General features: G+C 38.2%; 1 protein-coding gene across 3 annotated transcripts in view; it reads left to right on the forward strand.

Annotated features, from left to right (window-relative positions):
• ARHGEF10 (Rho guanine nucleotide exchange factor 10) overlaps positions 1-22,316 on the forward strand; it is a gene marked incomplete at both ends in the record, with an annotated part of 99,971 nt that overhangs the window by 68,167 nt on the left and 9,488 nt on the right. For all 3 annotated transcript variants that reach the window (XM_081998390.1, XM_081998388.1, XM_081998389.1), the window contains 5 exons: positions 1,591-1,677; positions 3,025-3,248; positions 4,458-4,615; positions 15,435-15,577; positions 21,885-22,059. In XM_081998390.1, coding sequence (XP_081854516.1) covers positions 1,591-1,677; positions 3,025-3,248; positions 4,458-4,615; positions 15,435-15,577; positions 21,885-22,059 — 787 coding nt within the window. The remainder of the gene's footprint in view (positions 1-1,590; positions 1,678-3,024; positions 3,249-4,457; positions 4,616-15,434; positions 15,578-21,884; positions 22,060-22,316) is intronic.

A 22,316-nucleotide genomic window follows, 5' to 3' on the forward strand; every position in this document is an offset into this window, starting at 1 on the left:
ATCTATTGGTTTCCATCTTTTATCCTTATACTGAATTGCGTTGGTGAATACAGAACGTTATTTTCATTACTACTAATCACTTGGTGATGCCTGCTGACTTCAGGGAGATTTGTGAAATTCTTTGCACTTTTGAAAATTAAGTAAACTGGGAATTTAGAACTCTGTTATGACTGCTTGTTTCTTTTTTTTTTTTCCCTCTTTTTTTTTTTTTTTTTTTTAATTCACTCTTGGGAGGTGATGTTGCCAGGTTCTGGAGAAGTTGTCCATGTCATTACTAACCAAATTGTCTCTAGTACTGCGATGTAATCACAATGACATTGATGTGTGAGATGAGAACATCAGTGTGAGTTATAAAGAATCTTGTCTAAAAATGTAGTATCACACCTCATCAGAAACCTTTTTATTCTCTGCACAGTTATGAATTTCTTGTATATATTGTAAAGTGTTTACATAAGCTTTAGGGAGCTCTGACACGGATATTAGTGAAATTAGGGAAAATAGAAATTCATGACTGCTCATAAGAATGCCTGTTTTCAAGCCCTTGGTGCTTGAATGATTTTCAGAGTTGGGATGGACTTAAATATAGATCTTAAGTTTGGTGTAGCTTTCAGGTTTTTCTAAAATGGCCTGCAAGATAAAGTCATGAGTATGGTTATTAATTTACTGACAGTAACATGTTGACATGAAGTTGAGAGGGAGTAGAAGTATTACAGATGATAGCAATAGCATTCAAAATGAGTAAAGCACCTGGAGAAATAATTTCATGGGGAAAAAAAAAAAGGGAGATGACAGTCAGTAGGACAGACACATGGTATGCTCAGGCAGAAATAAAGTACAGATTGTGGAGGTGGTTGAGTAGAAAGTCTGTAAAAGTAATTTTTAATAGACCAACAAGCTAAGAGTTGGTTAAGAATGTAATATTGTTACAAAGAGCAAATAGTCAATGGGATGTATACAAACAGGCTTCAGAAGAGGTAATCATGATGTAGTACTGCTAACAGCTTTGATTGATAGACTAGCGTTTCCATGTGAGAAAGTTCTGCACTCTCAGATACGGAGCTGATATATCTGCCAGTGAGGTGGCAGTTGGAAAAGTGATAATAATCAAGAATTTAGAAAAAATATATATTTTTTTAAAATTTTTAAATTAAGTGATAATGTTAAGTGATAATTTATCCTAATGAAAAGGAGACTCAGTCAGGGTCATGACATATACCAGCATTATATGTAAAAGGACACTGCAGAAGGGAGGTACCTGGTGGCTGTGATGAGAAGTAGACTAATGATTACAGCAAGGATGACATTAGGTTGGGTATTTGGAAAAACTTAATACAGGCCATGAAGCATTTGAGCAGATCAGCTAGAGAATTTGTAGTCTTTGGCTTTTAATATGTGTAAAAGTAGATAAGGAATGTGTCGAGAGCAACACACATGCAGCTGACCCTGCCCAGGGGAAGCCGGATGGACTAAACCGACTTCTTGCCTTCTGTGATTCTTTGATACCCTTAAATGCTTTAGTTAATTATACACTACATTAGGCAGAAACATGCATGTCTTTTTAATGTGGTAACTGCTCTCTTTTCCTTTAAGATTGAATGTGCTGCTTATAATCCTGAACCGTACCTCTCCGGTGAAACGGAGTCAGATTCCTGTGCTATGGAACATGGTTTTCTTTGGGTAAGCGTAATCTTTAAAAGCTAAAAATGGGGTTGTCTCCTGTTTCTCTGCATTGTTTTTTGTGACTCACAGCAACCTGTGGATCTGAAATAAATTTTGGTTTGTTCTTTTCTCTATTTTTTTTTTTTTTTGTTTAAGATGGACTTCTATAAAGGATAGCTAGTAATTTTGTCCATGTGATCTCACTGTTCTCTGTAGGGTGTCACTTGTGTGTATGTGATTTGTTAGTGTGGCACAGAATGAATTCCAAAGTGCTGGGCACATTCAGAAGGGAGTAATGTGCTAATTTAAAATGAGGGCTGCTAAAACCCATATGAGCTCACAGTGTCCTATTGTCTGTTTCCATATTTTAAAAATGCTTTAGCCATAAATAATCTGTTTAAGTTGGTACACAGGAAAAAAAACTCTTCTGGCATATTGTTATGACCCCAAGTATGCAGATACTCCAGCAGACAAAGTGAGATAGCCAATACTTTAAAAAAACAGCTAATGATTTCAGTAGCTTTTCTTGTTACTACAATACTGAAATTTTAAGGGAACCCATGTGAATTCAAAGTAGAATTTAGGAATAGCTTTTGGTCTTTTTCAAAGTGACTTGTATAATTTCTTATTGTCTTTGTTATTTGTAAACACTCATCACAAATACATGCCAATGAAATCTTTCTACTGCCACAAAATGTTCTTTCTTTCTCTTTGCCATGTTTTTTTCATTTCCTATAAACATAAAGAGTTACTATGTAAAAATGCTTATGGCTGCTTGGGGAGATATTTTTTTCTTTACTCTTCCCAGTTCCCTAAAATTTACAGATTTGTGGACATATTGATGATACTTAGTTCTGGATCAGGGAGGAGTTTAGCATCCTTTATCAGCAAGTTTACAAAAGGGATTATATTAATCTCTCTTTCTGTTGGGGCAGAGCATTTAGTTGTAGACCTGCAAAGGACAGGTGTCTGCTATATTATCTGTTTTAAGAGAATCTAAGATAACTTAGAACACTGGTTATTAAAATAATATGTTACACAGGTACTTACTGCAATTGCATTACTTATATATACATACGAGTGAGACATCGGAATAAGCCATAATATTTCTCCTTTCAAAAAAGAAAGAATTGTTTTTATGAGCATACAAGGGAATTTTGTGTACATAATGTTTGGAAGGCTATTGTATTTGTGCTGTATTATTTTCTTGTTTATGTCTTAATGCATGAAAACGCATATTCATGCACATAACTTGAGAGGCACTCTTCAGTTAACTTTCCAGTCATTCATTCTTGTTAATGCTGATCTTCCTGGAGACAGGTATCAGTCTTGGTCTTTTCTTTTTCTTTTCTCTTTCCAATTCAGATTGGCAGCTGTACTAATCAGATGGGCCAGATTGCAATAGTCTCATTTCAAAGTTCCGGCCCCAAGGTTATTGAGTGCTTCAATGTGGAATCACGGATTCTCTGCATGGTCTACATACCAGAGGAGGAGAAACAGAAAGAGCGCAATAAGGCTCTCGACTCTGAAAATGTTCTTGCAAAAGCTTCTAATGTGCCTACTATTTGCCTTGGCATGGAAGAAGGAAGGTGATTCTCATTTTTAATGTACTGTGTATGATTTATTCATTAGGTTTACTATTCTACAGCAAAATCATGTGATACTTCCAAGAAAATGTTTTCTTTTTAAAAAAGAATCCACAAACACCCAGTGATCTTATCCTTTCTACCTAAATCAAGGAAAAAATACACTATGTAGTCTTTGGAATTAAAATAATGTGTATCTTGTATAATGAATTAATCCTCTTTCAATCATGTCTGAAAAATATAAATACTACTTTTGTAATGTTACAAAATAATCTTTAGGTATTGGAAAATTTACAGAATGAGAAAATGTTAAATGAGGAACCCATTAACCTTCTCCATGTGGTATTGTGCAGGATTTGTCATGCAAATAAATAATGTTGCTGTTTATTATGGACATGAATATGTCCATAATAAATATGTCCATGGATATGAATATGTCCATAATATAGACAATTCAAACATGTTCTGTTTGGAGTGATGACCTTACTGAGTCATCATGTGACTTATATTGAAGAACAAGGCTACATTTTTTAAACTTACAAGTCAATAAGCAAACAGATCTTGTAGTCACATACGTACACCTTCACTAGCTCTAACGTGATTTTTGAAGGGGTTTCTCACCAGTATAAATGAAGGAGAAAATTCTATTTTTCCAGAAATTCCGACGTCTAATTGTACTGATTGTCTTTGCTTGTGAAGAGTAATTAATTCCAGATTTAATTATTCAATATTCCTAACATACCCATGCTAATAATCTGTAGGAAAGGTGGGAATTTTAAATTTAATTGATGTCTGGTAGTGAGTTTTTCTTCTCTTTTCCCTAGTTCTTAAGGTAATATTTGATCCATATTTTAACTAATAGAAAGTTTTGCTAATTTAATTTTAACTAATAGAAAGACTCATAATAAGGACTTTAAGAAGAATTTTTATTATGTCTCTTTGTTGAATAAATGTTTCTCCAGATAAGATAATATGAAAAGTGTTGTCATATGTCAATGTGAAGTAATTGCAAATTTTCTACATGGACATTTTGGAGGGTCAAGATACTCCTTTCCATACTCATCTTTCTATGAATGGAAGAAAAAAATCTACACCACCACCACCCCCCCGCCCCCCCACCCAATACTGTGGGCTAAACTTCTTTGGTGCATATTCTAAGAGCTAAATAAAGCATAATTTCACAGGTTTATTTTTTCTTGCTTCTTTTTATAGCATTTCTATTTACAAAAGTTGCCAAGGCTCAAAGAAAATTCGACTTCAACACTTCTTCACTCCTGAAAAATCAACTGTTATGAGCTTAACGTATATGTCTCAATACTTGTTTGCTGGTTTGGTAAATGGAAACATCTCGATCTACACAAAAGCAGAAGGTAATATAGTGATATGATTTGATAACATCCTGAGGAACTCCCATGTCAGTATATTTTGGCAGAAGTAGTTTTCCACTATGGTATTTTCTGAAAATTCTCTGTAAAATTGCTGAACTAAGGGTTCTACACTTTTCAGTACTTCTGAAAAGACTTTCCACACTTCGTTTTCCCTTTTTGAAGGATAGTAGGAACTTTGATACTGTTCCCACTTCTACCATATGATACATATGAAAACTGATTTGTGTCCCTTAGCTAAAAATCTAAGCTCCTCAGTGTTACAAGAGGCCAGCAGTTTATGTGATGACAGACAGCATACTGTATTTTATACAGCACAATGCTAGTTCCCCTCAGCTAACCAGTGTTGGTGTTTATGAAAGACAGACATTCCCTAATGGTAGAGATTCCTGTATATGTAGTTTGAAATGACAACTCCATTTTTACTGTACAGATAGGACAAGTCTTTCCTATGTGTGTGGCTGATGTATTTCACAGCAGGACTCCTTTTTCTGTTAGCGTCCCAGTTGGTTGGTTTGTATCTAGTGAAGTAACTGGCTAAAACAGTTTGAGTAAAGGAGAATCCCAGGTGATACTTCTGAACCAGAACTCTCCGCTCCAGAGCGGTTCGGGTGCTTGTCTGTGTACTTCCAGGACGCTGCACTAACTTTCCCGCAGTGCTGCATAGGTACGTAGTTAATTCAGTTCAAAATCAATCAGGCTTTACTCAAAGTTTGAAACCTGAGTTTTTAAGTGAGATGTTCACACACCTAACCTTGCAAAGTGCAGAGCCAGCAGGGGTCTGGTGTACCTTGCTGCTGTGAGCTGCATACCAATGGTGGTTGTACTTTGCCAGCGAGTTGGGCCCTGTGAAGAGTGTGGCTGCCTTGGTCTGGCGCTGTACCTCGGCTGCTGCATCCTGCCAGCCGCTAAATGAGGAGCCAAGCTCAGGATGTTGGGACAAGTTACATGTCCAGTGTTAGATCATAAAAAGACTTAGTTTAGGAACGGTACAGGATGCAATTTTTTTTTTTTTTTAAAGTAATGAAGAATCTGAAAAAAGTGTTGGGGAAGAGATTTCTTTTCACCAGTTGTCATCTTCAACCCAGTGGGTTTCCTGTTGAGCAGTTGTCTCTGATCTGAAGCCAGACGTTAGATTTCAGTTCTCTTTAAAACACTTTTTTTTTTTTAACCACTAGATAGCAAATTTTTCTTTGTTTTGGAGGCACGGGAGTGAGGCCTGGTCTCATAACATCATTTCTGATGTTTCAGTCTCTGTATTCCACGGGTGGGGTACTAAAGTGAACCTGCTGTCTTCTCTGGAAGGGATTGGTGTATTTAAGCTGTTTAAGAGTGCAATGGCTATCACTCAGCTTCTTCCAGAAAAGACCATTTCAAAAACATGAGTGGCATCCTTGGCAGTATAGGTATGAAAGGATGCATGGGTTGCGTATCTATAGAGGATGTTAAGGATGGGGCAGAGCTCTTAACCGGACTGATTTACATTATGAGCTGGAGGCTATGTCACGTTGACCAGGATCATAGCATCCCCTGTTTTATCTTCCTCTGAAGATACCAGTTCTGTGCAGCTAGATATTCATGGAGCCTGTCGCAGTCTATTTCAGGATCGCTGAAGCTCTGGGAAGTACACATTGATTTTTCTTTTTTTTCTGACTCATCTTATAGTCTCTTCCCTTACAGCGTGGTCTGTGTGTGTTATGTCAGTTTTCCATGCCTCATGAAAGTTGTGCGAATCAGCTGCTCCCACGTTAGCATCCATGTTCCTTATAGCTGGCTGCTGTGGTCATGTGAGGCAGCCAGCCCTGAGGGGTGTTTTTATGAGCACTGACCTATTTTACCAAACAAAGGAATCCTAGCGGTGAAACGGGAGGGAGGGGGATTGCAGCCTCCTAAGAGCTGTGTGTAATTCATCAGGGTCACCGTCTGTTCCACAGAAGGGGTTATGTTCCAGCCATGCACTTCAACTTGGGTTTTGGTCTATTGCCATAAAAGGAGGTTAAGGAAAGATTTAAGAGTGAACATGAAATATGGTCACTGCATTGCAAGGCATCTTGAAGCCTGAGGAGGACAAACGCTGTGGAATGCACAGGTGAAATAGTTGTATAGTCTGTTGTGAGACTCCATGAATGAGAAGGAGTAATCTTTCTTCTAGGATGAAAATCCATCTTGCAGTCTCTATTAGAGTTGCGATCCTTGTTTTTTGCTCTGTTGGCAGAAAGCGTAGTGGATCAGTTCAGTCACTGAGGCTCGATGCCTTTATGCAGTCAAAGACTCACAGCTTCTGTCATTAGGTGTTCAGTACCCAGACAGCTCTAATTTCTCCTGTTGTTTTCAGATGGCTCAATGCATGTAAATACCCAGCTTGTTTAGAAACAGCAAGTGCTCTCTTCTGACTTTCATCACAAGGGAACAGCAGCATCCAGACTGCTCTCTGGCTGCAGAAAGTCTTTTCTTAAGTTATTTAAAATGGGAGCTAAGAAGTATGTATCGTAAACCAAGCAACACATGCTGTATTAGTGGGGAGTTGAAGGTGCACAGTGAGGCTTCTTCTTTTATGGAGGGGTACTCATGTTTTACTGAGACATGTCCGTATCCGTGTATTTTCACTTACAAGTTAAAGAGTACTTGAGCCTGAATGTATTTGAACGTACATTAAAAGCCAAGTCAATGGAGCACTGATACCATAAAATCTACTCAGTTCTTAAATGTGAGCTAGCATGGTGATCTGTGAAAATGTCACGGAAGGACTAGGATGTAGGTCAGCTAATATGTTAATCCTAAGAACAGGAAGCCTAATAATTATCCTTAATAATCCTTAATTTTATGTGTGTGAGAACACTAGTTTGGGGAACCGTGAAAGAGCTAATGCTGCTATAAGATATATATAATGCTGTTATATATAAGAATGGTAGTGATGCACATTGTAAAGTTTCTGACACCTTGTGTGATAGGAACTTGTTTCCAGTGCTATTAACATTTGCACAGTTATCAGTCAGAAATGTTGTGTATTTAGTGTTTGCCTCAGGCTGAATTATTAGGAATATTTCCAGGCAAAACACTTCTAGATGAGGTTAAGGAAAAAGTACAGTGTATTGTCTTTGTTTAAAAAACATAACAAAACCTCTTTGTGATGGTTGCAGGCGGCCCAGCAGATGTGTTTTCTGAGTGATGTCATAGCAAAAAAGGTCAGCGCGTGTTTGACTTCCATTCACAAAAGTATCTTAGGAAAGGGAAATCGCAATCTTTATATAATATAGGTGTATTGTTCCTGATACACTGTAGTCAGTTCCAGCTACTTCCTTTCTTCTAGACATTGATATACATTTCCTTTCCATAAAATCCTGCAAAGAGCTTGGAAAGGAACAGGAAAAAGAAAATAAAAACTCAGAATGATTGTGGCAAAGAGCAGAAGAATTAATATATTAGTAGTTTCAGAAAGAGTTTGGTTAAGATGAGAGAATAGAGGCACAAAAAAGACATACTGCCTTGATTGCAACGCCTGTCCTTTCAGCGTGTGATTGGTATGTGTAGCCTCTCGCTTGTGTGTACAGCACCCACAGCAAGCCCTTGCACGCTCACCCCTAGAAGTAAATTCACAGCGCTTGGTGATCCTTCTCGTCTGCTCAGCACTGGTGAGGCCACACTTGGGAGTCCTGGGTCCAGCTGTGGGCTCCTCAGTATGAGGGGCATACTGGAGAGAGGCCAGCACAAGGCCATTCAGATGATGAAGGGACTGGAGCATCTCTCCTGTGAGGAAGGGCTGAGCTGGGACTGTTCACCTTGGAGAAGAGAAGGCACGGGGAGAATCTTACCGATGTCTATACCTGAAGGGAGAGTGGGTAGAAGATGGATCCAGGCTCTTTTCAGTGGTACCCAATGACAGGACCAGAGGCAATGAGCGCAAACTGAAACACAGGAGGTTCCCTCTGAACAGCAGGAAACGCTTTTTTACTGTGAGGGTGACTGAGCACTGGCCCAGGTTGCCCAGAGAAGTTGTGGAGTCTACATCCTTGGAGATAGTCAAAAGCTGTCTGGGCATGGTCCTGGGCAGCCAGCACTAGGTGACTCTGCTTGAGCGGGGGGCTTGGACCAGATGAGCTCTAGAGGTCCTTTCCAACCTCAACTGTTCTGTGACTCTCTGAGTAGAGAAATGTCCAAGCAAACCAGTAAGAAATTGAAACAAGGCATTTCTTAATGTCATCCTACTTCCAGGTGCTGCTGAACTACAGAAGTGCCACTTGTGAGTCGCGGTGTACAGCTTGCACCTGTGATCAGTTTCTTAAGCAGAGGTTGAATTGTGCCTTTTTTTTTTTTTTTTTTCTGATGGGATAGGAGAAATGGGACATGTAGTTTCTCGTATAGTAACCTAACAGCTAAGGCGCTAGGTTGTCAGCTGAAGAGATCTCTATTTTATCAAATGATTATTTAATACATAAACTTTTTCTCTGTTTCTTCTCACCCAGTCTTTAACTCTTTCTTTCAAGAGTGGCTCAGCTTTAACGTGAAGAAGGGATTGGGAATGCTGCCGTTGCCAGTCGGAGTGGCCCGTGCCTGGGTGGCTAGAGGTCTCTTCTGGAAGCTCAAAGATACTGATGTGAATCTTTTGCCATAGAGAGAACTGAACCCACAGACCCCTAAGAGAAAGTCGCTTGCATGTTTTAATGGAAGCTGTGTTTTCTAGTAGGTTTTGTGGAGCCTGTTCCTGTAGGTGTACACTGCAAGGTTCTGGCCCTGAGGTTTATGAAAGGAGGAAAAGCTCAACTTTGAGGATTGCAATTGAATGTGAAACCAGAACAACAGCTGAGGCAGTTCTGGCCACGCACAGAACAGAAGTTTACATTCTTCAGAGAGACTTCACTGGCAAAAACTTAGGCAGCTCTGAAGTTGGTCAAGAATTTTGATGACTGACTTACCTGTCCTCATGACACTTATCAGTGATCGTTTTCAGCAGAATAATGTCAGGGAAAAAGATCAAAGCTGAAAGAAAATATGAGAGTAAGGGGAAACAGTTACAACAGTGAAGGGGCAGCAGGTCAGTTCATTGGCATGATACCTTGATCAATTTGGCAAGACAGTTGTGTACTTTGACAAATGTAGGATGGGAGGAATATGTGGAATGTAAAGCACAGATGTCAAACTTCAGAGCTTGGGTGGATGCACGCACTGTTTCAGTGTGTCTGAAGAGCGCGGTTCTGGCATGTGATCACCACTTAAAGTAGACGTGGTGAGAGGTATTGCTATGAAAAGTAAGGAGTGATATTAAGCTGTTAGGGAGAGGACTACAGCAGTGATATTGAGAAAGAAATAAATACTGTTGTCTTGACTGTGTATCACTGTGTTATCACTGTTAGCCATATCACCTAATACTTCTTGCCAGAAATATGTTGACATTGCTGTCAGTCTTATTTGCATGTCTCATGCTGGGATTTCCAGCGCCACTCCTCTCTATAATTTTAGGTAGAGCTCTGTCAACTATTTATCCTGAAGAATTTGTTGCATATGTAGGAAAAAATCATAGAATCATAGAATATTTGGCGTTGGAAGGGAGCTTTTAAAAGGTCTTCTAGTCCAACACCCAAATAATTGTGTGTATAGCACAGGACATTGCTAGTTGCACCTTGTTTAGAAGAGCAGACCTGAGTCTCCCAGCTCATTTCCAAGTGATAAGAAATATACTAAACTTTTTACTTCTGTAGCTACCATCTTACTTCTCAACAGTGCTGGTTTAGGTACCATGTGATGGAAAAAATGTTTGTGCTCCACTGCACAAATTAACCAACAACCACTGTTCCCAGGGCTGTGTTGGCAGCTCTCTTGAAATCATCAATAGTTCTGCTAAGCAAGAGAGGAAGCTACCAACAAAAAAGCATGTTCAGTTCAGCTTGACTGAAAGTGTAAAGGAAGGGAAAACTACTACAAACTTTAAGAAGACTTTCTGAGGAGGTAAACTATATTTTATTAGGTTATCTCATATGAAGACTTGAGAGCACCAATAAATTTATAATTATAAAAATTACCAAATAGTAATAATTTATTTAGAACTCAATAAGAAGAAACTTCTAAATTATTGTAAAATAATATTACTTTCCTTCATTGGGTTTTGTGGAAACAAACCACAAAAAGATAAAATAGCCAACATTCTGTCCTATAAAATTAACATTATTTTAAAACTTCTCCTATCCAATTAAATTTGAGTGAACAGAAGGATAACTGATAAAAATCGTGAGACTAATAACAAAATGCACTAATGGAAATTATATCCTCATACATTAAAGTTTTAGAAATATTTTATGAGCATAAGATACCTACCTTTGCATCTAAACAGCCTGATATAACCATTGCAAGATACTGTTCAGCATTGGGGTATAAACTGTGGCACGTAACTACTGGAGAAATAAAACTTACAGAGGGTATTACAAATAGTGGCATAACACAGACCTATTAGTGCATAGACACAAGAGTGCTTAAAAACTGTGTTCTCATGTTTTAAGTATTCATCTAATATGCCAATATCAGAAGTTAGGACATCTTATTTCTAGAAGCCCCTTTGTTTTTATATTTGACCCCATTCTCAGATTTTGTAGGCGCATCTCATTCCTGCAAATAGCTGTACCTGCAATTCATATAGATGCCTGTATTCTATTACAGTAATGTTTCAGAGAGTGTCAGTCATGTCTTGCATACTGGGCATTTGGTGTATCTATAGTAAGAGTCTGTACTTGCATTAATGTGGTCAGTTTAAGATCGGAGTCAACTAAAACTTGCAAATACAGTAATCTTTATGTGTTTTTAACACCTGTACGGACTTTTCTCAGAAAGCAGAAGGAAAACCCCTATCTCTTCTCCCACTGTTTCCTTCCTGTTTCCTCAGGTGTCAGGCTTTGATCTTCTATTTGCTCAGGATGCAGATAACTTGATTTTCCCCATACAGACTAGCCTCTGGTTATACAGTGTATGTACTGCAATTGCATCTCATTCAGTATCCATATACTTACCTCATAGGTAGAAGAAGAGTTTATTGTCTGTGGCTTTTCAGCATTCTTAAATCTTATATCTTTTTATTATTTATTTTATATCATAAAATCTTCCTAAAACTAAACCAATGCTTATTTAAAGAACAGAAACAAGGCCTCAGCTGAACAGAATTTTAAGACAAGCCACACTTCTGTGGGCACTCCTGTAGGTATTCTCCAGCCAGGTCTCTGGGAGTTGCCTTATATACATCTCCATTGCTTATATTTCTTTTGCTCAAGTCCTGCTCTTCAGAAAATAGTTTGTTGGGCTCCTTGCACTGGTGTTGTCCCATTGTATGCCTTAAAACTTTTGCCAACAAAATCTCATCTCAACTACTATTTCATGCTTGTTTTCTTTTTTCTTACGAAAAAATGAGTTTATTAAATCAGTAACTATCCAAGGATTTATAACATCAAACGAAGCTGTTCTATATCTTTTGCAAGTGCTGCGCCTAATTTGAAATACATGGATACTGCCAGTTGTTGGACCTATTTACATAAGTATGTCTTGAATCAGGTAGAATGGAGATAATATTTCTTACCACTTGGATTTTTAGAAGCAGTGAACTTTGGATCAGACAGATAACATGAAACAGCCAACGTCAAGCATGAAGTCTGTGCTGCAGGCAGGTATTCAGTAGGGTCTGCTGAGCTGACATCTGGAGAGAAAAGCAGAGAGAGTATTATGTTTTCTTAAAAGTGTAATTTTTGATAGTCTTGAAACAACGTGTGAACTAGACGCAGACTTGCTGAGTAGTTTTGGCAATGGGTGATAAAATTCTTGGTCAGCAAAATGAAGTCATGATCTTGCTTTGAGCCAGCAGCCTGTGGTTAAAGCATTCACAGAAGCATGTTGGATTACCAGGCTTAATCCTTCGCCTTGCTTGAGAGGATTTGTACCCATGCTTCCAACTCTCAAGAGATTTCCCTGGCTGCTACAAAGTAAGAGGAGAGAGGTGCACAGTGCTTAGTTTTTCCTCCTGGTGCTGTTCTGCTTCAAATAATTAATTAAGCATTCACTGAGACAGGGACCAGAACACCCTGACCCATCATTTAAATACTGCCCGAATTACTAGGCTGGAGAGACTGCCCCTGCCCTTGTTTTCCCCCTCATCTGTCTCAGATGCTGTCTGATCTGGAAGACAGCAATGTTTGCAGCAAGAAATAAAAAGGTAATACAGAACAGCCTTATCACATGGCTAGGGTGTTTGGGTAGAGTGATAGCTTTGGATTTTTCCTGGGCCAATATACCAAGCGGGATTGCAGTTTCTTTGCACGAAGTCATGGTACCATGAAAGACATCAGGTATCTATCTCACCTTTTTTGTCTGTCCAGTCCCACTGAACTCTTAAAGCTAACTGGATTATTAAGTGCTGTGCTAACAGCACGAACAGAAAATGGTTTTGTGAGAACTGAATTTTGATATGCGCTTTTGTTGAATCAATTATTCATAACACTGGTAGTATTCATAACATTGGTAATACTGAACTCACCTTCTTGCCCATTTTAGGGTTTTTATTTTGCAATCTAACTCTACCTGACACCAGTACTAATTTTCCTTTTCACTCAAAAGCTATTACAAGTGCTAGCTAACAATTTTAAGTAAGACTTGATCAAAATTAATAACATGGTTTAATGCTTAGCCATCTGAGGAGTTGCATGGAAGTTGAGGGCATAAAGATCCAAATTAAACAAAAAAACTTTAGATGTTTGAAATGAAATTTAAGCAAATTTTAAATCTAAGTCCAAAGTTGAGATCCTGAAAATCCCCATTCACGTGTCACTTAAGTATCAGCTGTGCTTTACATATAGATTAACGTATAATTTGAATGTACTTAAGAGAAAGAGCTGTTGAGTTCAGTGAATGGGTTTGTCTGTATGTTAATGTGTTGTTCAGTGTGAAAATATAACTACAGAAGAACAGATAGCTTCTCGCTCAGCATATCTGCTCTTTGCCCAAATTCACGGTCTTTATCCTTCAGAAAAGACAGTGAGAATATACTAGAATTATGCTGGTTTTATCCCTGAAAAGCAAACATGAGGGTCCTATGTACTGGATGCTGTTACGACTTCTGCAGTCAGCATAACTTAGGCAACGGAGGTCAGGACATGCACACGTGTGCGGCTCCGCTCCCTGAAGGCTTTGCACTGAACTGCCTGCAGTGGTTAAAGCGTTCACAGGGTACGGGCAGCCTCCACTGAAGAATTTAATTTGAAGATAATGTGGTTGCTAGCAAATGAAAACTTTTCCAGAAGTTTCTTTATTACTAATGGTACATATGAGTCACGAAGAACACAGAGTGACTTTGACATCGCTGGGAGAGTTTGCAGGCTAATAACTGGAAATACTCTTCTCACTTGCAAACTAAAATAATGAAAATTATTTTGACGGCCTGAAATAAATGTCATTTTTACAAAGATGCTTTTGAAAGAGAGCCACATCCTGAGAATGACTCAGAGCAGGTTGTACCATGCAGATGGCAGAAGCAATGAGAAGTACTCCGGAGCTGAGGCTTCTCGTTGTTGCTGTTGCTGCTGTTATTGTGAAGCAGGAAATTTCATACCCCTTTACTTAGGCAGGTAATAAAAGATGCACTTTTTATCTGGGGAAAAAGAAAAGAAGTTGTACTTAAGTGCTTGCCTAAAGATGTGTTTACCTTGGTCTCATCAATCAAAATTTAAATGGTTACTGAGTCGAAACCAGTGTCAGTAGACAACTTTTCTGCAGCTTATGCAGGGAGAAGGCTTTAAAGTGAGGAAATAGGGCCTTCTTGACATACTTTGTCTCAGTATAAAAAAAGATACTTCAACAGATTTTTATATTATTACTAAAGCATAATGGATAGAAGTGCAGTCTTTGTGACTTTATGTTCAATGAGCGCTTACAATAGAAATAAACTAATATAAAACTATTAAAATTATTATTGATATATTTAGTATGTCAAATCATTTCTATAAAAGACACAGCTACAACTATTTCAAGAAGCCCATGTTGCTAGCTCATAAATTTGGAGAGAAATAATCTGCTAAGCCTTGTTTCAAAGTGAGTGACCAAAGCGGTAAGTGACAGCATGCAATTTTTATCAGGTCTCTGAATAATTGATTGTACCACATACACATGCATAATATAATTTGAATCTTCTAAATGCAGTCCACCGAAAATACTGTGGATTATAGTTAGCAGAAAAAATAGGAAAAGTGAAACTGTGGCACAAAATTAAGTTTTAATTTCTTTATTAAAAACATTTTCCTTTTTAAATGAAGCATCTAGTAGCAGGAAGTCCATTCCATCAATGTGCTCGTAGAGAGTCATCTGAGCTACATCTGCTTTATTGAGAACCTACAGTAAAATATTGCTGACTACTTTTCACATGAAGGATGATTCTGTCCTAGTTGGAAGTTGATTCACCTTGAAATAGGTCAGTTGTGAGCTCCTCCAGAATTGGAGAAAATTATATCAGCCCTGGCTTTCTGACTGTATTTCCTCTGGAAAGGAAAGAGTTGTATCAAAACAGCGATGTGGGTTTCCTTGTTTATCAGTTAATCCAGATAAAATTTGTTCCGTTAACAAATATATGAGTGTTTGGTTTTGGTTTTTCCCTTAATGTTGTATTACCCTTACAAACTTGCCCTGGAAGCTAAAATTAAACATACATAAATCACAGTGTAGCTTGAAGTGACAAATTGCAGAGTTCAAGCAGTAGGCTTGAGATATAGTGTTTTCAAAACTGTTTTAAAACAAAGATTACTATTTTGTTGTGTATAACCTTTCTTCTTCTTTTTTATTGAAGATGGGACATGGAACACGGAACCCCAGAAGGTAGTTAAACTGGGGGTTCTGCCTGTTAGAAGTCTACTTGTGATGGAGGAGACCATTTGGGCGGCATGTGGTGGACAAATTTTTATAATCAGCACTGTGACACATTGCATAGAGGTAAACACTTTTAAAAGCATTGCTCACATATTGTGCTACAGGGGGTAAGTGGTGAAATTTTGAACAGTAAAATATGTTTAAGAAGCTTCACAATTCAGGAAGCTTTTCATGAAATACCATTTCAGTTCTGTTAAGTTCCACTCCCCACAGTTTGAAATTCTGCCGTGATGTTGTCTACTGATGTCTTTTTAGACCTAGGTTTGCTTCCATTTTCCCACAGGTTTCCATAAGGTGCTTGGAACTCGTAGAATTTTTGAGGCAAGAGGTTTGCTTAAAAATGAGATCTGAGGAAAGGCAGCAAAGTGGGTGCCTATCGGAATTGCCTGTTAATTCCAGAAGAAGGTTTAATTAAGAGACTGCTGCTACATAGTTAGGTGTTACTTGTACCTCGTGATGATTTCATAATATATTTCTTCAGAGTTCTGCTTCTTGGTTGCCTACAAAAAATTTCTTTGCATGAGGACATTTTTCCAGTGAATAATCATGCAAAAGTCAGCTTTTCTGGAAGGAGAGAAGAGTGTTAAGGATGCAAGCTCGTATTTGTGACCACATTTTCCAGAAAGCGTCAAGCCCTTATTTCTGTCAAAATTGCAGCCTCCACCAAAAGAATGTCTTAGTGGTCTAAAGTTTAGAGTTGGTGAAGCATTAGGAATTAAGCCTCTCCTTCAACCTACAGTACAGTTACACTGAATTGCATGATGTTTACAGCCATGAAATTTGTTCAAACAGGAGTTGCGATGAGCTCATAGCTGCCTCCTTTGTGTGCTTTGTTGCTGCTTTTTTGTTTCATTGATGATCGTGTTTTCTCCCAACAATCGTCTGTTTGGTACAATTGATTCTGTGAGTCATTGTCAGGGGTTTGCAGGGAAATAGCTAACATCCTAATTTTCTCTGTCTTTATCTGTGCTTTCTGGGTGATTTGTTTCGTCCAAGTAGATGCTTGGTTCGTATATTTTCCTACTTTGTTTTTCTTTAAGACTTGTTTTGTTGATAGTTTGAATGGTATCAGGAGGGAAAGATTTTTGGAAGACTGATTTGGATAGGTGCTTGAAATGGACTTTTTGTTAGCTTCATTGGGGGGCACAGGGTAGCCTCTGGGACACCTGGTTACTGTCCTACAGACTTTTGATGATGAATATCTCTGATTCTCGCCAAGAAATACTTAGCAACGGTAAGAGATCACAGCCAGATGTTCCAGTGTGAGGTTGGTAACATACAGCCAGATCTCTGTAAATAAGTTTGGCAACTCTGGCCTGATTCTGTCACAAAGCTCTTTCTAGATCAGGTGGTATGGCTGCAGTGTGGGCTATGCTGTGCTGTTGTGGCACAGGAGAACAAAACCAGTTAGACGAGCTTTGAGGATTAAAGAATGTGTAAAGCCTACTCTATCAAAATACAGCATAGCATAATGGATTGCAGTATTAAAACCAGAAGTTCAGAGAGAAAAAATAACAAATATTCTATCGATACCTCTCAGACATGGTAGTTTTATTTTTCAACTGTTACTACAAGTTTTCCTACAAAAGCATCACGGGAAGTTTCTTTTCATTCCCCGAGTGCTTTGTAAACTAACCCACCCATTGTATTCAGAGCTCAGATTATTATAGATCCGCTGACTTTTATAGCTATAATTAATATACAGGCAATAAATGCTGCAGCAAACAGAATATACAAAAATGGTGCAACTGGGAATGGAGCATATGAGTTGAATGTCATGTTTTCTCGACATGGATAAGTGTTTTCAAGAATGTGATGATTTTTTGTATGACTGGCTAAGGGTCATCTTTTTTTTTTTTTTTTTTTTAATTCCACGCAAATATCCATGCCATAGGATGTCATCTTCCTCATAGCATTGTGAACAAATGATGATGTTCTGTTGCCTCTTTACTGGTCCTAAGACATACACAAGTACTGACCTTGTTTTCCTCATTTCTCCAGACTAAGCAGCTCACTAATGTTTTCACTATTGCTACCTGCTTGTTTGGATAACTTAAGTCAGTTACCTGACTGGTTTGGATAACTTCCTATATTTCCAAAAGTGATCTGCCCTGATGTGCGTACCATGTTCATTGGCAATATTGTTTCAATATTGTATTATACGTGAGGAAATTTATACTCTGTCTATGGGGAATATTTTAACAATATCAGCAGCTGAAATACATCTGAGCTACCTCTTCCTTACTGTGCAGAGCAAAACCTTTGCTGTATGAAGGGAAACAGCAGCAAGAAAATGTTAGTTCTCCCTCTGTGCCCTCTCTTGTTGAGAGTTAGTAGTCATGATTTGAGTCAAGATTTTTTGCATAATGTTCATCTTTGCTTTATCAACGGGAATCCAGGTGTTGCACAGGGCTCCACTGTTAATTCTTCTCTCTTTCCTGAACTCCTTTGTACCTCCATGTACTTGAAATTACAGCTGCTTGTTTGTTCCTTGCTTTCTACGTATAGCTATTACATGCTCTGTGTCATATTTGTTATCTATAAAGGCCATACTTGTGCAAGCCCATGAGCATATTCAAGACCATTTTGTAAACTTCGTCCTTGTGAGGCACTCCCTGCTTCATAAGTACCTCAAATTCAACTGTCTGTGCATTTGCTATGTGCAAAGTATATTATCCTTGAAAACAATCTCATTCCATGCCTCCTCCCTTTCCTAAGATTCTGATTTAAGCTTTTTTTTAATGACTGTTAGTAGATGAGCAGGTTTGGCATCCTATATATTGGGTTTGGATGTTATTCACTTTTCCTGCTTTTTCTTCCCCTCTGATAGGGATAAGACTCTCAGTTCACTTGTTTTAATGATAAGTTACTGTAATAGAACATTTTGGGAGATGTCTTTTATCGGCACGATGCCCCAACCTGGCACAATGCCTCAAGCTCCTTGGCAAGGGACATGTGAGAAATGCATCAACTGCTATTATATATTAACTACATGCCCTGATACTCTTTCCGTGAAAAAGAAATTTGTCCTTAGTCTTGACCCGAGATCTGACAGTGTTATGGCTGTTGGGTATAAGCCCTGATCCTACAGTGGTCTCTGTGCGTGTAGACCCTTAGGCCCTGCAAAGGCAGTCTGTGTTTGTTTAAAAACAAAAAAACACGGCAGAGTATTTAACAGAATGAAGTCACCAACCGAATGGCATTTCATCCTGATTTGTTTTGTCTTGTTTTTAAAAACTTGGCTAACTATACACCAGTTACTGTCGTTTTAACGATTCAAGTAGAACAAGCTGAAATGTTTAGCTGAATAAATGAGACGAATGAAAATCCCTGTACACGAGTGTATGTTGCCTGAGTACTGTAACTTCTTTAATGTAGAAGTCATTTGTTTTACCTTGTGGACAATGATACCCATTATACATCTCTCATGAAGCTTGAGAAGTGCTGGTTCAGTTCTTGGCGCAGCTGTTTGGTGCAAGTGGGCACCCCCTCAAAAAGAAAGACTCCAGCTATGCCCTGCGCTGCCGAAACGATCGTGAGCTATGAGGGGCTGCACGGCCGGGCGGGCTGTGGCATCCAGAATGTCTTCTGCAGCTCTCCTGTTGCTATAGAGTTGGGCCAAGAGAGCCTGAGGGGAAAAAAAGCTGGGTTCTGAATAGAAAGGAATGCAGGTATGAAAACTACAAGAGAAAAGTAAAATGAAGTTCAATTTTATTTATTTTTTAATAACAGAGGGAATAAGACATTTTTGTCCCTTTGTATCTGCATTTCTTGCTATGAGAAGAAAAAAAAATAGGAAGAAAAAGGCCAGCTATTGGTGTTCAGATAGACATATAACTGAAACAGAAGTCAAGCTGTACAAAGTCTTACGCATTTGTAAAAGAATGCACAGGTTTGAGTACGTTCCTACTCTGTGTTAGGAAACCCCTTGAATGAGAGGGATAGTTCTTTTTACATGCTTCTTGTGGTGTTGACCATATTACAGTTTTTCTTTAAATGTATCTATGTGTTTCAGAGGACAGTTATACGAATGGCAGGACAGACTATGTGGGAGTGTAATGAGTTGGCTGGTAAAAATGGAATGTGACAAAAATGCATGTGCAAGTTGTTTACAGTGGCACCAACAGAATTGTCAGCTGTGGTCAGACCACTGCAGAAAAAATTCATTTTTTACGATCAGCTTCATTTTTCTTCTAATTCCAAACAGCGCAAGTTGCTGGTGAGGTTCACTTCAGCAGCCTTGGATCTGTCCCTGAGAAGTTTTCAAAAGTCAGTTGGTAATCAGCGTAGGCACATATGAGTCTGTAAATAGAAGTTATTATTTTAAAATCCTTTTTGCAATGGAACATGTATGAAGAGAATACCAGAAAATTTAGTCGTAAGAGCTGTTTCTGGCTTTGAAAGATGTTGTTGTCATTGGTGGATGAGTTCTTCTGTTGAATAAAGTGTACGATTTACAAATTGTGTATATCATTTGGTAAAGAACAAGTGGAGGTTACCTGAGGAAAACAGTGAATATAAATGTGCTTGCCAGAGGTGCTTACCGTGCATTCTGCAGTGGTGTTGTTCCGAGTCAAAAGGTAATATAGTAACACTCTCGAAAACTGAACCACTGCCTAATAGCTGAAGAGAAACTTCTCTGTTCATTTACTAAAAACTGAACATTTGAAGAATAGTGTTAACAAATGAAAAGAAAAACAAAATAATTCCCCATATTTTTAAACAGCCAGTGGAAAGTACTAATTAATGGAGTAATAAAGTATGAAAAGAAAATTAAGTGCCTGCTAATACTAAGTATAAGATATACTTACACTTATATACTTACATATTATATATATTTATTTATATATCTATATTATATATACTTATATATTATATATAATATATATACTTATACTAAGTATAATATATACTATACAAAGTATAATATCAAAAGTTGTACTCTGTGAAAGCTTTTAAATTTCTATTCTTGATCTCTAATCTGTTTGTTGAATTTAGATAGAGAATTTGAACAATGTATCTATAACCCTAATATATTAAAACCATAACTGTCTTAGGCTAAGAGCTTAGCCTGAGAAACATATGATTTAGATTTTGATGCAAAACAACCAAAACGTAACTCTTAATTTTAATGCATGGAAAATTTAAGTGTGCTTTTACAAGGGAGAAGGAGGTGCCTTTGCATTTTATCTGCAAATGTATTTTAAGAGTATATAATATGTAGTGTGACTATTAGAGCAGATATTTACTTCCATATCCCTCAGAAAGACATTTGTATCCAAGGGAACAGTTTGTCACTTACTCAGCCAAGGAAGTTTTATGTTTATCAGAATAGCTCTCTATTTGATAATAGCTGGCACAACATTAAAAGGCTGTGTTTAACTTCTGAGACAGTTTACTTACAAGACAAAACTGGGGGCGAAAAAAAAAATCCCTACGTCTTGTTAATGATTAAAGAACTTTACTACAGCTTTATCTTGCATGTTAACAGGGGCATGTAGAGAGGTTTTGGCCTGCCTGGAGCCATGCAGAAGTTGTAACTGTGAAGGCACTAGATCAAGGAAAAAGATCTATCCTGAAAGTCTTGCATTACATCTTACCTTCAGAAGGAGAAGTTTGGCCTTTCTAATGAGAAGCATCAGTATTTTGAAGGACAGGAGAACAAAATAGCAAACACTTGTGAAATTCAGAAGTGTCTGTGAGTCGAAAAGCAAGCCACAGTATTAAGACTCACATTGTTTTGTATGAAGCTGAGCAAATAATGGGTATTTATATTTATAGACACTCTACTTTCTGAAGGTTACTTTTTCCTTGATTCTATTATCCTTGTTCTGAAAAGACTCACTAACAGAACAGCAGAAAAATATTTTTTTATTGTTTAAAGAGGAGTTCTGCTGCAGATAAAAGTAACATCTTAGGAAAAAAATCTGCCCATTCCCAGGACCCTCATCTGTGGTTGTTTTCCCAAAGAAGTATCAATAAAGAAATAAAAAATCCTTTTAAGCCTCAGATGTTATGGGCTTGCCAGATCCTACCATGCAATATTTTTAATAAATACAGTATCTAAGTTACTGTGAAGTTACTCTGCCATTACCTAGAACTTTGGTTCAAGAGCTGAGAATCCTTCCATACTAATGATTAAAAAAAAAACCAAAAACAAACCCCCAGAAAACCCAAACCAACAACAAAACCAGGAAAATTAACACATGATATGCAGCAGTCAGAACATATCCTGAGCAAAGTAGAGGAAGCTAGCTTTGTAGTTGCTGTGAAGGACAAAGATGCGGTGCCTTCGCTGAAGAGCTGATAAGAAAGGTTGAATGATGTTGTTCGGTTGCATCTCCCCACGGAGTCCTTGTATTTCTTACAGAACCATTTTGAAGCCCATCAAGAGGAAGGGATGGTAATCTCTCACATGGCTGTTGCTGGAGTGGGAGTCTGGATTGCTTTCACATCTGGATCTACGCTTCGCCTGTTCCACACCGAGACGTTGAAACACCTCCAAGATATTAACATTGCCACGCCCGTTCACAATATGTTGCCAGGTAGCCCAATCACATCATATGATAACCTTTTTGTTGTCTTTATCCCTGTTGTTCTCCAGAGTGCTGTAGATGGGGCCGGTATCAGAAGGTCCCTCTTGGACTTCGAGTCTGGTAACTGTCTCGTGCTTATTTGCTTTAGTAAATCACAGCCTGTCACCTGCCCACAAGAAATATGCGTGCAGTGAACTGGTTGAGTAGCAGCTCTCCTCCTTAGAGGTTTTAAATGTAATTATATAGATGAGCAGGTGGATTCTTTT

Source organism: Phaethon aethereus (genome assembly GCF_964289735.1).
Source record: "Phaethon aethereus genome assembly, chromosome: 3".
NCBI classification, from domain to species: domain Eukaryota; kingdom Metazoa; phylum Chordata; class Aves; order Phaethontiformes; family Phaethontidae; genus Phaethon; species Phaethon aethereus.